We start from the raw sequence: 17,848 nt of genomic DNA, 5'->3' as shown, positions 1-17,848 counted from the left end.
AAGACAGTTCAGATTATTCTGTATTCTCTCCTGTAAACTAATGTGTGTATACACACATATATAAAGATGCACATATGCATATATGCACATATATACACACAGAGAAACCTACATATACACACATTTTTTTCTTGTGTTTGAGTTCTGCAAGAAATGACCTGAAGAGCAGAAAGACAACAAAGCCCTGTAAATGTCTAAAGGCTTTCCATAACTGCAATTGCAGCGTGGGTATGACAGCAGGCAGTACAAGCTTGTCAAAATCTGTCCAATTATTTCAGTGTACCACACCCCTCTCATCCCAGCTATCTAGGCCAGTGACAAAGCAATTAACAAGTAACTCCAAATTATTTTAATTATGTATTTAAATCCTTAACTAGCCCAATTCTGAAGCAAGGGGTGCACAGTAGCTACTGCAATTCCACCCCCTCAAGCCTAAATGCCATGCATCTGACGCACAACTGCGTCATTAACCTGGGGGGCACAAAGACGACAGACTCACCTTAAAGCCTGTTTTCCCTGCATGAGGCAACACCTAAAATAAATGTGTGAGAGCACAGCAGGTTCAGAGAACAGTTATGACTCCCCTTAACCATTTTTTTTTTTCTTCTAGAATGCTCCTGTATCCCTCTCAGTAAGTTAAACACAGTTTCAGAGAAAAAGATGAATCAAATGCACAAAACCCGACTGAAATCCAACGTTGGTTTTCCCAGCAATGCATTCCTTAGCTTTTCCGAATAACATAATCCTCTGTTTTATTTCAACTGAAGTGCCAAATACATTCCAAGAGGACGTTTAGAAAGATCTAACAGCATACAATCTTTTACAGCAACCTGGTGTACAGAGTTCAAATTCTTCAGAGCTATCAATGCAAATCTAAATGATACAACCAGTATGAATCCTAAGCTTTAACATTGCAGCTGCATGCACGTGTTAGTACATGTCACACACGCATTCATATCAGGACAAAATATATTAATGTGGGTACACAGCATATGTTAAATAAACACAGCATCCTGGTTTTAGTTTAGCTTTAAATTATTAGATAAAATTGCTAATGAAACAAGTTTGTATTTACCAGGGATGGATGAATCAATATTCCTGAATCTTCATTTGGCAAGCTGAATGCTGTGTATTCAAGGGCATTGTTTTCCCCTTGCTGCTTACAAATATAACCACAGTTTCTCTCAAAAACTGTGCGAATGCCTTTAAAAAGAACCACACTTGTAGTGCAACCCATTCCAAATCTGTTGAATCTTGCATTTCTAGCAGCCCGGATTGCATTTGCAGAAGGTCTTCCTTTGCTCGACTCGAATCATTCTCCTATGCTTCACAGAAATGTTTCTTTGTACAATCTTCATTACATCCAGCATTCAGTATGTTCCTCGACTAGAAGCCATCAGCTACTGAAATGTAATCCTATTTGCTTAAGCCACACATTGCCAAAAAATCCAGCCGCAGATGACAAAAATCAGAGGGTGACGAAAAGGATACCGCAACTGTAGAAGGCAGGATTTCAGCATGTGCTGTACTCCACAAAAGAGATTGAATGATACTCCAGAGGGTCAGGGAAAGAGCTCCTGTTTTTCAAGAATCCTTAAAACATAATCAAAGATGAAAGGAAACTGCAAAGATGCTGCTGCAGTTTCTGCTGCCAGCCACAAAGAATCCTCATCTGCTGCAAGAAAGCACTCTCCCAGAATGCTTAGCACAGAGTTTGTACTAGCAAACATTATTTTGCTTGACCTATATGTGCTTTTTAGTGTTTAAAACACAAATCTTCAAAATAAAAAAAAACTTGAAATATGAGGGGGAAATTCCTAAATCACTGATGCTAGGGGAAAAAACCAGAGTGTTGTATAAACCCACTTCAATCAAATCCACATGTTATCATCGTGCTATTATCAGTTCCGGCAAATCACAAGGGAACTGAAGGCTGTCTTTACTTTTTCTTTTCCTTGCATGCAAAGTGATCACCTGCCTGAAAATGATTTTATCTAGTTCTTGATTGCAAATGGTCCATAGTCATAAAAATGAGGGGGGCAGGCAGCAGAGGCAGACACACAGACAACTATCTAGTTTAGATCAGTATCCACATCTAACAAAAAATACAGAATGAAATTTTAAATACCTTTTGTTGTTGTTGGGGTTTGTTTTTTGTTTGTTTATAGTGCATCACACCTGTACTGATCCAATTATCAGGACTCACTTGACAAACTGAGACAGCATCCCTTATACAAGTATGTAAATAAAAACTGAAACAGAAGGTTAAATGTTTTAAACTACTTTTAAAGGCAGTATCTGCAAAAATAACTGTCCAAATCCTCACCATAACACTATCAATTACCCTGTCAGAAATTGCTGATTAGTTTTATATTTCACAGTATCACAGTGTCACCAAGGTTGGAAGAGACCTCAAAGGCCATCAAATCCAACCTGTCACCACAGACCTCATGACTAGACCATGGCACCAAGTGCCACATCCAATCCCCTCTTGAACACCTCCAGGGACAGCGACTCCACCACCTCCCTGGGCAGCCCATTCCAATGGCTAACGACTCTCTCAGTGAAGAACTTTCTCCTCACCTCGAGCCTAAACTTCCCCTGGTGCAGCTTGAGACTGTGTCCTCTTGTTCTGGTGCTGATTGCCTGGGAGAAGAGACCAAACTCCTCCTGGCTACAACCATCCTTCAGGTAGTTGTAGACAGCAATGAGGTCTCCCCTGAGCCTCCTCTTCTCCAGGCTAAACAATCCCAGCTCCCTCAGCCTCTCCTCATAGGGCTTGTGCTCAAGGCCTCTCACCAGCCTCGTTGCCCTTCTCTGGACACATTCAAGTGTCTCGATGTCCTTCTTAAACTGAGGGGCCCAGAACTGGACACAGAACTCAAGGTGTTGTTTAACCAGTGCAGAGTACAGGGGCACAATGACTTCCTTGCCCCTGCTGGCCAAACTATTCTTGATACAGGCCAGGATGCCATTGGCTTTCTTGGCCACCCAGGCACACTGCTGGCTCACATTTAGGCAGCTGTCAATCAGCACCCCCAGGTCCCTTTCTGTTTGGCAGCTCTCCAGCCACTCCTACCCCAGCCTGTAGCTCTGCATGGGGTTGCTGTGGCCAAAGTGTAGCACCCGGCACTTGGATTTGTTGAATGCCATTTCTGCTAAACTGAAAGTGCTGAAATGCATTTACTTGAAGAACTGTAAAACTGGATGAAAGAGCAAAGTAAATTAAAAGGAAGCATCAAAGAAGATAAACAGATTAATGATGTTAGCTAAAGATTTGCCCCCATGCAAATTAACTCATCTCAAAGAAATACTTGCATGCTTTAATGAGATATTCAGAAGAAACAGTTAAGATATATTAGCATTTTTCCCTAACATCTGGGTAGTTACTATATTCCAGCATGCCTCATTACATTTATAACTTAAATACATCATAACAAGATGCAGACACTCTGATTTTTTTTTTTTAAGGAAAAAAAACACCAAACCAATATTTGACAATGCTTCTAGTGCAGAATCCTGCATGCCCATCTGGAATGCAGGATTACAGAGACCTGACAGTTCCAACTGTGATATAAAAAAATTAAGAGATCATTAAAAGAAAGCACAGTTTAGAGGGGTTTCCACATAGTTTCAGACTTCATAATAGGAAATATTTCACAGTATCATAGTATCAGCCAGGGTTGGAAGGGACCACAAGGATCACCTAGTTCCAAACCCCTTGCCATGGGTAGGGACACCTCACACTAGATCAGGCTGGCCAGAGGCTCATCCAGCCTGGTCTCTTCTAGCAAAACGAAGGAAAAGAAAAAAGCTCATGCCTTGAAGTACGAGAAAAATAAGTCACTTTGCAAATTATTATGCACTAGACAGGTCCTTTGAACATCTAGAAAATGACCTCACTTTTATAGCACTAGGTAGGGATCAAAGAAACAGGAAGACAAAAAGATTTCACTTGGAAAGACAAACATAGGACAGAAGCAGAGATTAAGTCAGACTGGAAGTTACCCTGGGAGGTGTGCTAATTCAAAACCAATTGAGAGTAAATTTAATTCTGACTATTCCTTGAATGAATTTTGCATCATGTTCCTATGCTATTTTAAAATAGGCAACCAGAACTGACTTGGATCAACACAGTGGTAAACAGCAATGACATAAAAAGCATTCCAAATAGAGCTTGAGAGAAATATAGGAATGAACCTGAGGAGTAGGAAGAAACCACAGAGGGGAGGTACCTGACCAGATGCTAAAACACTCATACTGCAAGAAATCTGAGTAATATGCCATGTAAAGCAGTCTACCAACAAGCCAACTTTTAACTAAGATATTGATTTGGTGAAAAGTGGAAGTTGCCAGCTTCACTAAGGAGACTCTTACTACTGTAGTGAGCAACCAAACTGCACAAGCAGTGAACATCCAAAGAGAAATATGACACATTGTAATATTATCCATTACAGTATTAAACCCCAACCCCACAACAGATGAGTAAGACCAGGCTGCACATCGTATGAGCAGTAAGCTAGACAGTGCAAACTGCCTTTAGCTGAGCCTGAGTTATGCAAAGATCTTTTTCCATAAGAAAGTCAGGAGGAAGAGAGTAAAAGGGAGACATAATTAATGTCTGTCTTCTCTTGGTTTGTGAAAAAGGATCTGCACCAGAAAGCACACAGCCTTATGAAGAGTTATCTTAGTTAGTATTTATAGCAAATGTTTATTCTCTAAGCCAAATCATTCACTTCTATGAGGATTAAGAAGCAGCTTCTCGTTAAGTACTGTATTGAATCTGTACTGACTGCACTATGAGATTCCTCAAACAACTAGCTATTGTTTTTGTTTTAAGCTGTTCAAAACCGCATCTTTTTTTGAGATGTGCTCTTTCTGACAGGTAATAAAGAAGAAGTTCTAGTTCCTCTCAAAAAAAATGCTGGGAATCATAGAATCATATAGAATCAGAGAATAGTCTGGGTTGGAAGGAACCTATGAAGGCCACCTAGTCCAACCCCCTCTGCAGGAAGCAGGGGCATCCTCAACTAGATCAAGCTGCCCAGAGCCCTGTCAAGCCTCAAACTGAGTATCTCCAGGGACGGGGACCCAACCACTTGCCTGCACAACCTGTTTCAGTGTTCCACTACCCTCATAGTAAAGAGCCTGTCCCTAACATCCAACCTAAATCTGTTCTTCTCTAGTTTGAAGCTATTGCCCCTTGTCCTATCACCACAGGGCTTTGTAAACAGTCTCTCTCTATCCTTCAGGTACTGGAAGGCTGCCATCAGGTCTCCCTAGAGCCTCCTCTTCTCCAGGCTGCAGAACTCCAGCGCCTTCGGCCTGTCTTCATAGCAGAGGTGCTCCAACCCCCTGATCATTTTTGTGGCACTCCTCTGGACCTGCTACATCAGGTCCATGTCCTTCCTACATTGAGAGCTCCACACCTGGATGCAGTATTCCAAGTGAGGTCTCACCAGAACAGAGTAAAGTGGCAAGAGTCACCTCTCTGGATCTGCTGGCAACACATTTTTTGAAGGATGCGATTGGCCTTCTGGACTGCAAGCGCACACAGTCTGCTCATGTCCAGCTTCTCATCCATCAGTATTCCCATGTCCTTTTCCACAGGGCTGCTTCCTATCACCTCATCCCCTTTCAACCTAACTTTTTAAAAGTACAGTTACGCCACTATTTTAAAGGTCTCACTACCAGTCTGGTTACAGTAGACCCCTAATAACTTTTCATTTAGTAACTGGAAGAACTTCAAATCAACATGTTAAGCAACCCTTTGAAAACCAAATTAGTTCCAACAAGCATAACCATACAGAGATTGATGCAGTACACCAGGTGGGTCTCAGGAGAGTGGAATAGAAGGGCAGAATAACCTCCTTTGACCTGATGGCCACACTTCTTTTGATGCAGCCCATAAAGCAGCTGGCCTTCTGGGCTTCTAGTCCACACTGCCCAGTAACATCATCTAATTTCATCTACCAGTACCCCCAGGTTCTTCTCCACAGGGCTACTATCAATCCCTTCAAGCCCTAGTTTGCACTGATACTGGGGGTTGTTCTCAGCCAGGTGCAGGACCATGCACTTGGCCCTGTTGAACATCACTAGCTTCACATGGGCATTCATGAGGTTCAACATGGATTCAAGCATCTAGGTCCTATCTTAAGAGCCACAAAAATACCCTTAATCTCTTAAAACAGTAGAAGTAGGTACTCTATTATATTTCAAAAGTCATGGCAATCTGGTGAAGTCCCCACAGACTGGAAAAGGGGAAACATTGCCCCCATCTTCAAAAAGGGTAACAAGGAGGAACCAGGGAACTACAGGCCAGTCAGTCTCACCTCTGTGCCCGGAAAGATCATGGAACAGATCCTCCTGGAGTCACTACTCGCTCAAAAGAATAGTCAAGAGGTGATTGGGAACAGTCAGCATGGCTTTGCCAAGGGCAAATCCTGCCTGACCAACCTGGTGGCCTTCTATGAGCAGGTGACAAAATTAATAGATGAGGGGCGAGCAACTGATGTTGTTTACCTGGACCTGAGCAAAGCCTTTGACACTGTCCCACACCACATCCTGGTCTCCAAACTGGTGACACATGGGTTTGATGGGTGGACCACTAGATGGATAAGGAACTGGCTTGATGGCCGCACCCAAAGAGTGGCTGTCCATGGCTCCATGTCCCAGTGGAGACCAGGGACAAGCGGAGTCCCTCAGGGATCAGTCCTGGGACCTGTCTTATTCAACATCTTTGTGGGTGACATGGACAGTGGCATTGAGTGCACCCTCAGCGAGTTTGCTGATGACACCAAGCTGTGTGGTGCAGCAGACACGCTGGAGGGAAGGGAGGCCATCCAGAGGGACCTTGACAGGCTGGAGAGGTGGGCACAAGCCAACCTCATGAAGTTCAATAAGAGCAAGTGCAGGGTCCTGCATCTGGGTCAAGGCAATCCCAGGCACAAATACAGGCTGGGCAGTGACTGGCTGGAAAGTAGCCCTGAGGAGAGAGACCTGGGGGTGCTGGTGGACAAAAAGCTCAACATGAGCTCTCAATGTGCACTTGCAGCCCGCAAAGCCAATCAGATCTTGGGCTGCACCAGGAGAAGTGTGGCTAGCAGGTCGAGGGAGGTGATCCTCCCCCTCTACTCAGCCCTGGTGAGACCCCACCTGGAGTACTGTGTCCAGTTCTGGAGCCCCTATTACAAGAGGGATGTGGAGGTGCTGGAACGTGTCCAGAGAAGGGCCACGAGGATGATCAGAGGGCTGGAGCACCTCTCCTATGAGGACAGACTGAAGGAGTTGGGGCTGTTCAGTCTGCAGAAGAGAAGGCTCCCAGGTGACCTAATTGTGGCCTTCCAGTATCTGAAGGGGACCTACAGGAAGGCTGGGGAAGGACTTCTCAGGATCTCAGGTAGTGATAGGACTAGGGGGAATGGAATGAAGCTGAAGGTGGGGAGATTCAGGCTAGATGTGAGGAGGAGGTTCTTCACCATGAGAGTGGTGAAGCACTGGAATGGGTTGTCCAGGGAGGTGGTCGAGGCCCCGTCCCTGGGGGTGTTTAAGAGCAGGCTGGATGAGGCTCTGTCCAGCCTGGTCTAGTGTGGGGTGTCCCTGCCCATGGCAGGGGGGTTGGAACTAGATGATCCGTGGGGTCCCTTCCAACCCTGAATGAAACTATGAAACTTACATTTTTATATATAAAGTTGTCTTTCTTATCTAACATGCCCAAATTGATGCCATCTTGACAGAAGTAAACATCTGACTCCTTTTAGATCCTAAGACATCCTGAATGAATTCAGCTTTTCAGAAAACATGACACTATTTGTAGATGGAGTATTACCTTCCATTTGGCAGCTGCCTGTATATTGGCTCAAAATGTTAGAGATGTGGGCCTAAATCCTTCTTAGCCCTTAGTCCAACATCACTTATTACTCTCTGGAGTACTTTGAACAGCTGATAGCATATCAAAGCAATGTACTCGCTTCTGCCTAATAAAGCTATACTGCTGGAAAGAATCAAATAGCCTTGCAAGAGGAAAAAGATATTTATATACAAGAGTTCATACTCAATAGGAATGTTCCTAGAGAAGTCAAAATGCAGGTGCTGGTTCCTGTTGCAAGGATTGCTCCTGCAATGGTCACTTCATGCACATTTCATATAACTTTATCAGGTAATTCTCTTCAAGACCTCACACTTCTTCAGAACAAGGAACTGTGCCAAAAGCTGCCTAGTGGTCACAACGAGTTTTAGTCTGTCTTAAAACTTGTAAGAATCTGATTTGTCAAAACTAGTCCTGAGTGTCTGTCTGGATATAGATTATTCCTACTAACTCATAACTACCTTACAGAATGGCAAGAAGGACTATACAGGGAACTACAGGTGCGTCAGACCCACTCCAGTCTCCCAGATAATTATGATGAAAACCTCATGGAAGCCATTTCTCAAAATATAGACTAACAGGATAGTTCCAAGACAACAACATGGATTTACCAAGGACAAATTACACCTGACCAACCAGTCTGCCTTCTGTGATGAGACAGCTGGCTCTTTGAACAAGGAGATAGCAAAGGACATCGAATTGTTAGTAAAATAAGGCTTCTGATATAGTCTCCCTTAGCATCCTTGTAGCCAGATTTAGACAGATGTGGTCTGAATGAGTGAATAAGGTTGTCAGACAGCAATTTAAACATACTGATCAGGTTTCTCAGTACAAGACAGGCATTGATATATTGAACTGAGTCTGCTGGAGGCCCACAATGACAGTTTAGAGGCTGCAGCATACAACATATGAGAAAAATCTGAGATAGTCCAACCTTAAGGGAAGGCTAAAGAGAGATTTTATTGCTGTTTGCAGTGACCTAATGGGAAAGTAGAGAGGGTAGGGCCAGACTGCTCTTAAAGGTACAGTCATAGGACAAGAAGTAAAAGAAACTATTTCATTTGTATAAAATTACTTGGGGGATTTTCATCCATAAGGTTTTTCAAATACTGGGGTTAAAAGTATTCCCATCTTCGTGGATATTAAAACCTGATTGGCGTAGCCTCTGAGATACCTGCACTAACCAGATCTGGTCTGAGCAAGGGATTGTACTATGCACCTTCCACAGATTTCCCTTTTAACCTGCATGCTTCCATGATTCTGTAGCTTTACACTGGGTAGCCACATAGTAACCACAGAGAAAGAGAAAAGCTCCAAGAGAATTCCATCCTTTAGAAGAAAGCCAGTATGATTACTCCAGGAGGTACTCTTGAGAATAGAATGCTTGGATTCCTACATAATTTTGACTGAGAATCTGCACACTCAGATAGGCTCTAATAACAGATTTGCATCCCAGAGAAAAACACCACCACTACTCTGACATTAGAAGTACTAAGCATATCACTGGTTGAAGATCAGAGGCGCTTTATCATTCACATGAGAAGTCCCTAATGTCAAAGATCATATCAAAAGTAAGAAATAATGCTTATGGAAATTAGGTCAGGATTTAGTTCTGTCCTATCTAGTCAAGGAAGCTGTCATAGCTGGCTAACGTCACAACTTTCTTTTAATCAACAAACAAGGGGTGTTTGTGCCTGTTATGTTCTTTATGCATTTAGAGAAATGGGAAGAAGGCATAAATGATGCAACCCCTGAAATGTTGAGTTGCTGGAACGTGTCTAGAGAAGGGCAACAAAGCTGGTGAGGGTTTTGGAGCACAGCCCTATAAGGAGAGGTTGAGAGAGCTGGGGTTGCTTAGCCTGGAGAAGAGGAGGCTCAGAGGAGACCTTATTGTTCTCTACAACTACCTGAAGAGAGGCTGTAGACAGGTGGGGCCTAGTCTCTTCTCCCAGGCAACCAAAGGTCTCAAAGGTCTTTCCCAACCTGGTTAATTCTATTCTATTCTAAATGCTCTTCCTGTCTTTGTGTACACTGCATTATGTATGTGCTGACGGAGAAATGTATGCAAATTTAAAATGTGCTAGTTACAAAATGCTAAATATCTTAGCTAACAATTTTAGGTCACATAATTAAGAGCTGCAGAAAGGATCAGTCTTCTCCCAAGTCCATTCTCACGTGAGTTACAATACATTTTCATTCAGAGATGAATACTAATTGCTGCCAGAAAAGCATACACCTTCAATTCAAACTTAAGTACACCTGGAGGACAGACACGCCAAAAATAAGCTGAAGAATGTCAGAAATTTGTCCAAATAAATCTAAATTGAATAAATGAACATTTATTGTTAACTGGGAGCCACAAAACACCTGAACTTTTAACTCTCCCATATCTCAAGCGATAAAAACAGCGCTTCTAGTATTGAAATATGCTCAGCGGACTCCATCTAGTGGTCACATAGCTTGGAGCTTTCTGAAGCTGAAGCGATTATTCTGGGCTCTAACTGATAAAGATAACCACCACACACTTTTTTTCGTTATCGGAGAGCTACAAACATGTCATTAATTATAGGATATTATTTTCAGAGTCACTGATAAAACCATGAAGAATAAATAATGATCAACAGCACAGCAGACTGAAAAAAAAAAAAAAAAAAGGTTAATCCCCCATTTTTGAACCTCACTGTGTTCAGGGAAGAGCAGCGGAAACTTCAGGGCTAAGACATCCTTTTGAGCTTTTAATCCCTCTATGGAGGTGATTCACATCTTCCTTTCTTCCCTTTGTTCCTTGTTCAGTTAGCAACAAGTTCCAACTTCCCCTCCAGCAGAGCATTAGCTGCCAAAACATTATGCTAGAAGTATTGTGCCTTGAACTTTACCAGCAAGACTGCACACAGCAGGATTTTTTTTTCCCCCCTATTAGAAATCTTCTATTTCATGTAAGGAAAAACTTATCAGATCATGCTGTATGCTCTATATTCAACATCACTGAGCCATCTAAAGCCATGTACAATACCAAGCAATAACTCCAAGGTGATAACAAGTCTGGTAAGCAAGAATCCCAAGACAGTTTCTGATAGAAATGAGAGTAACATCCTTCAAATAATTATGATGTGTGTCATCCCTTCATTAACCTGAATGCTCTTTTTAAACTCTCTGACGCTTGAGGTGCAACATGAATTTAAACTCCCTTTTGGATTAGCAGAAAGTAAGAGTGAAGCTACCTTGAACGTTCTTTAAAGGGAAGCACGCTTCTGTGACTTTCTGCTAGAACGCCTAATAAATTATACAACATTACACTCACAACTATTAGTGGCAGTGCAAGTGGGTGCAAATATGTCTAGCAGACAAAGGTCTGAAATACCACTTGTCGTCATCACCATGCTGGGCCAAGTGAGGAATGGGCCAGCATGTTTCAATCTTATTTTCACAAAACTTCAGTTCCGTATTATTCTATTGCTTGGCTGTAGTCACTCACAACCAGGCCTACAAATGAGCCTAGAAAGGTATCATGTGATGGGCGAGCAAATTTTCTGGCAGTATCAGCACCCTGGTGAAGAACAGAACTTCTGAAACCAATTACCCAAGACTCAAGAACAAACAGCACAAAATAGCACCAGCAATATGATCAAACTAGAAAATGGATTACTGCCTTTTTATCACCTTGAAACTAAAGCCTCTTTTCTATATGTTAATATTCACAAGGCTAGCCAGCATTTCAGTTTGGCTTCTCATTTCTTCAGATCTGTTAAAATGAGACTAAGAGCTACATTACTGGCCTTTACCTTTCCCATAGAAAACACTGCTCTTCCTCTGGGGCTTCTATTTTTCTTACTCCTGTGTGTTTCATGACTCCTTCCAGCATATGAAGCGCAGCTGTGCCTCGGGCAACTAATAAGCTAGTAAGACCATATACCTTAAAACACAAGCATCCAAAGGCAGTGAAGGTTCTGGACTTGTAAGCTGAAAACAGATTAAATGTGTACAAACTCAGGTACGTTGAAGTACATTGAACTTCAAGCTCCTGAAATCAACTACATCTCACTTACAACACAAAAATTGCAATGTGTTACATTCTACACTGATGTAACCAGATATTGAAATGTCTTCTCTACTTAAAATTATGCAAGTATTATCCAATCTGAGTACAATGCAGAATCACTCTTTATAAGTGAAAATAAAACCTCTTGTATTATATCTGAATTCACCAAATAGCTTCTTCCCATTCACAAAGCCTGTGCCTCAAATTTCCAAACCTAGATCAGTATCTGTCAACCTAGCACCTCTTTTTAAGTCGGTAGCTACACCTGAGTAACAAAAAGTATCCAGAATTACAAAACACAGCAGCAAAGGTTTATTCATTTACATTGATGGATCTATATTACAGACTTCCCTGCATTGAAGCAGCTCTGAAGAAGCATTACTCCTCCTCAGCTTTGCTGTGACTAAAGTTTTGGGTTTTTTTAATCATCCTTTTTACATGTGGTGGGGTTGTTTTTCTTGGTTTGTTTGGGTTTGGAGACTTGGGGAAGAGTTGTGTTTTACAGTGTATTTTGATTGCTTAGTTCATTTTAAGAGAGGTCACTTGATGTTCCCACTACATGAACAGCTATGTTTCTTAGTAGAAGAAACCTCACAAAGGACTAATTTGTTTCAGCTTGTATAGACTTTGCACAAACTCATTCGTCCCTAAAAATTTCGAAGTAGTTTAGATGAGCGAGGTATCACTTTAGAAAGTGAATGGTTGCTGATTTAGTGTCCCATGCTTTTCGATTTCTGAAAAAACAGTTGACATTAAGGGCCTAGTTTTTAAAAAGAGCAATTACAGAAACATTTGAAACATTTGCATAGAAGTACACAGTTTATTTACAACACTTTAAATATGAAGGGCCATTGTGAAATTCCTGAGTTTAAATTTAAGTACAATCAATTATACCTCCACTGAGATACAAATACGTGATGCTGATTGAGTATTAAGGAGCATGAGCAGAGAGAAGAAACAGAAGGTACATTGTGGTATTCCATGCTGCATGAGAGCTGCTGCCACCATACACTGAAAGCTCAATCCAGCATCACTTTACATTTTACTTTTGCTGTATTAGATGCAACTATTTTAAGGTATTTACTATTATATTATCTACTAGAATAGAAATCTAGAATAGACTTATCTAATAGAACGGAAATACTTAGGTAGAATAGGAAAGTTCCAGAAAAATAGGAAAATAAGGTACAGATAACAAGAACGATTGAATGGTTGTTATTTTTGTTCACTGAAATTCAGCTGTCCTGTATTTCTCAGGCCTCTACTCTCCCTTTCTGAACAAGCTTACTGGCATTCAAAATTTAAATAAGTTTAATGGTATTGATTAAAAGACATTTTAGAGCTATAGTCCAGCTTCTGAATCTTCACAACCACAGAAACGTCTGCATAGCAAGTAAATCTTAACAGTATCAGACTTGCCAGAAATAAAACTTTTCTTGCTAGTGTTTTGTATCCAATCAAAAAGGCTTTCACATGCACTTTGCTGAAATAAAATTAACATCTTTAGCAAAACCATCGTATTCTCTGCCAATTTTTATTTCCTTTAAGAAATAACGTCTTCAGGGTTAAGTACCAGGTTTTTTTCACCCAACAGAAAGGTCAATGGTTCAGAGGCTGGTGTACTAAGCCAAGTTTGCATAGAGTTCTTCAAAGATGAGATGTATTAGGATGACATTCATTGTCAGTAACAATTTTTTCATTAAAATCTTGAGTTTTAGTTCTCAACTCCCTGCTTTCTCTCAACCATTCATAACAATCACAGAATCACCAAGGTTGGAAGAGATCTCAAAGATCATCAAGTCCAACCTGTCACCACAGACCTCACAACTGAACCATGGCACCAAGTGTCCCATCCAATCCCCTCATGAACACCTCCAGGGATGATGACTCCACCACCTCCCTGGGCAGCCCATTCCAATGGCAAATGACTCTCTCAGTGAACAATCCACATTTTTCAAATTCCTTTTGTGGTCTAAAAAAATCCCAGTTGTCACTCATCTCTTCAGCAATACATACCCAGCTATCTCTTTCTACACCAACACTGCAACCTAAATCTCACAGCTAATGAGGTTCAAAATACTCCTCTCATTGTATACAGAGAAGCCACTACACAGAACAGCACATGAAACCTCTGTGCACAGGGCATATGGAAGGATACAAAAGTGATAAAGGGAAATATCAAACCAAAATGAATACCACATAATCCTATATATCATTATGTTAAAAAACAAAGTGTTGCATAGAGTGCACCTATTAATCTTTTTTTAAGGAATTGAGATTCACAGAAAGTAGACATGAGGACCATCAAGACACAGTTGACATGTTAAAGCCACAAATAAGTCATCTTTTAAAAGGTGAGTTTGAGATCAAAGACTTTTTAGGAGATCCAAGTCTTTAAGACATACTGATTTTCCTCCATATCTGAAAAGTGCAATTTCTACAAGAGTTTTGGAACTCAAGAGCTCTACCAGATACCTGAAGTTAACATGTAAAGCCCAAAACTGTACTACGCTATGATGATTTCAGCATTCAAACTCAACCCTGTTTTTATACATTCAAATGGAAAAGGACAACTGCACAGAACAAACGGAAATCACTTAGATTTCATCCTGTTTTCCCCTATCTTAAGCTTCTTTACCATGTTAATTTCAGCACAGGGAAAACAATTTTTGCTGCATTACTTGTTACATTAAAGCATTTTTATTATATGCATATTTGATAAGGGCATTTTACTGTTGACAGCTAGGCAAAAGAAAACCAAATCTGAATCTCTTCATTCCATGTTATCCTTAATTGTCAGGTTAACTTTATCTCAGGCAGAATGCCTTTGTCACAAAATAATGTATCATTGCACAAGACACCACATACCCCTCCAGCAGTGCTACTGATCTGTATACAACATGCTTTGGATAACTCATCACCACTTAAAGAGATTGCTCTCAATTATGCATAATATTAAAATTGCATTGAAAACTGCTCTGGGTAAGACTGCTGGTTTAAGAGACCAATATGTCATTCACCATACACATAAATGTATTCGAGTGGCCAGAGGCATCGCATTAAGTCACACAGCTAGTCTGAAGTCAAAACAACAACAATGCACAAGACCGTATTCAGCAAGGACATTACTGTCAAGCACAAAATAGAGGAAAAAAGGACCCAAATAATCAAGATAGAGATTATGTGCCTTATAGCACAGTGAAAAGCTAGTTGCCAAAGTTTTGGGCTCGGCCAAGCAAAGCGTACTTGTTGGTTCAGCAAATTAAATCTAACAGGATGTAAGAGATGTCAAACTCTGACAAGATTGCTTTCTTCATTCTGTGATGAAAACTGGCTTGGCTAACCATATCTGCTTAATTTTTTTTTTTTTTACTATTCACTTGATCTATTTAGTCTGTCAGTTGGCTGAATGTATCTTTTAGTTTCAATGAAGAGCAATCTGAAAATTGAAAATATATCATGCTATCCTCTACTGACATGCTGGTTTCAGTCCTCTCTCATCAGTATGATCCTAAGAACATCTATAAAGCAGAAAGATCGAGTGTATTTTAGAGACATGAGCTAGTAAACCTAATTTTGGATTAATTTTTAATAAATGCATTTAACATCTTTAAGTCTATATTGTTGATGGTAAAAATGGATGGAACTGTTAAACGGTAGCCACAATAACCACCCATATAACCTCAGAGATATTAGCAGTTCCCTTTTATCTGCTACTGCATGTAGTGACCAGATAATTTGTATCACTTCTTAGTACATTCCACTGCAGAGACGCACAGTCAGAAGCAGTATTTGGCTGTATACATCTGGACAGATAACTCGCCAAGAACTGCTAGTTTAAATCATTCTTTCCTATGTCCAGGTTCTACAGTGTAAGCCTAGCCAATGGCAACCAGCTCCAAAATTTTTTTAGCATTGCAAAACTTCAGTATTTGTTCACGAACAAGTGACGACAGTAAGACCACAGTAGTTACCAATGGTGAACAATGTTTTAAGCAACATATTTTGTTGACAACCCAGCTCAAGAAATCCTGGCAGAGTGCTCTATTAAAGAGCTTTGAGAGACTTAGGAAAGAGAGACAACTTCTGTTTTTTAAAGCTACACATCTGAGTGGAGCATTTCACAACTACTATAATACTGATAAGAACCCTGTGTTCACCAGATCAGCCTAAGAGATTTTTCAGATAAGAAGTATGAGAAACTCCCAACAGCTAAGAATCAGGTCCACCTATCAAACTTAGCAAAGTAAATATTTAAATATTTTTAATGAGTCTTTTATGGGGGGGGGAAGCACAAACATACCCCAGCTAAAGTACTTTGTTTTCAAAAAACAGAAGATACACTTTCATTCCAAGCATCACAATGCTCAACAAAAATTGTTAGAGAACATTCAGAGGAGGATGATTTAAACTGTGTGGGCAGGAACACAGAAGTTCAGTGATAAAATGAAAGGCATTTATGATCACAGAAAAGACATAACAGCAGAGGCAAAACATGGATGGGGGTTTTGCTCTGTGCATCAAGCTAGCAGAAAAGGATCACAAATCTGGTAAGTAAGTCACTAACTTTGCTTTACAAAATAGTGATGGAAGACACAAGATTGAGGCAGTATGCCACTTCACACCAGCACTTCTTTCAACTCTTTAAAATTCTGCTGAATATGCTGTTCTAGCAAAAACACCTGAAATATTAGTGAATATTAGTGAATACCTATTATGTATTTGCTTCAACCCAAATAAATTAAATAATTAGATATGTATTTCCCAACTCATCTCAATGACATTAGTCATAACCAAATTAAGGGAAAGGGGAAAAAAACAACAACAAAAAAACACTTCTAAAGGGGAAGGGGGAGAGCAGGGCAGGGCTATCAGTTACTGCAAAAGAAATATTTCTGTCATGAAAATACCTAAATGCCTTTCATATTCCTTCAATATTTGTTTTTTAATACACATATCCTTCTTTCACTCTTCATAGAAAAGACTTGAACCCTGAAGAAGAGTTAACATATACTGGATGTCCCAATACATGTCTAGGTGCTTGTGTCCTGTGAAAAGTGTGAGCATTCAGATGGGCTCTAAACTATGTATATTAGCTGTTCTATTATATATTATGTGATCCACAGGTGAATAAACAATAATTTTATTTTAGAGTCATCGTTTTATTACAAGAAAGTATTTGTCTTTGAATTACAACTACATTTCCTAGTCTCACAAGACATAGCTGTGACAAGACAAACAGTGTTCTGGCAAGCAGTTTAACAAAGTTAGACAAGACCATACTTAGCAAGAATGAAAAACAAATGACAGATCAGCTTCCAGTGTCAGGAACCTCAGCACCAAAACATCTCTACTTACACAAGGTTAAGTGCTTACTAAACCATTTCCCTTGGAGATAACAAAACCACATGGAAACAAATGCATGCCATGAAAAAGAGCCTGAAGACAGAAGCTCTGAAAAATCTTGCTAAGGTTAAGACGTCATCACCTGGGTACAGTCAGGCAAAAAAAAAAAGCCTCCCTGTCTCAGCTGCCTTAGTTCACTCTGTATAATCTTCACACAAATTGACTTTCAGCAGTTTAAACTAAATTAATGCGCCCGATTGTGAACTGGCAACAACTACCACCAGCTAGCACAGTACAGACCGGACACAAAAAGAGATTAAAACACCCTTGTTACACTTGCCAGCACTCGTATTTCTGTACGAGACACGCAACAAAAACCGTAGTTTTGTTGTAAAGTACGCAGAAAAAAGCAAGACGAAAAGTCACTTTTACATCACTATTTTCACACATGCGAAAATACTTCGGTCAAATGAGGCCAAGCACCAGCTGCAGCCGCTCTACAGGTGGAGAAGAAAGGAGGCACACGCCGGGCCCTCCACCTGGCCTAGGGCAGGTTACAGCGAGGCGGCCGCCGCTGTTCCCCGGAGGGCTCCGTT

The 17,848-nt window shown here is 40.7% G+C and overlaps 1 protein-coding gene across 9 annotated transcripts in view; it reads right to left on the bottom strand.

Moving 5' to 3' along the window:
* The window catches only part of DOCK9 (dedicator of cytokinesis 9), a 135,224-nt gene that overhangs the window by 116,756 nt on the left and 620 nt on the right, over window positions 1–17,848 (bottom strand). For 6 of the 9 annotated variants that reach the window (XM_068165982.1, XM_068165344.1, XM_068165590.1 and 3 more), the window contains exon 1: window positions 1,076–1,252. The exons of the other annotated variants lie outside the window; for them this stretch is intronic. In XM_068165982.1, coding sequence (XP_068022083.1) covers window positions 1,076–1,237 — 162 coding nt within the window. In that variant the 5' untranslated portion in view covers window positions 1,238–1,252. Of the gene's footprint in view, window positions 1–1,075; window positions 1,253–17,848 lie in introns of those variants that run through there. 9 annotated transcript variants of the gene reach the window in all.

This window comes from Melanerpes formicivorus, unplaced genomic scaffold (genome assembly GCF_026170545.1).
Source record: "Melanerpes formicivorus ecotype bairdi unplaced genomic scaffold, bMelFor1.0.p_v2 SCAF_1, whole genome shotgun sequence".
In the NCBI taxonomy this organism is placed as follows: domain Eukaryota; kingdom Metazoa; phylum Chordata; class Aves; order Piciformes; family Picidae; genus Melanerpes; species Melanerpes formicivorus.
The sequence above is the reverse complement of the archived record's forward strand: the minus strand, read 5'-3'. Positions and strand labels throughout refer to the sequence as shown.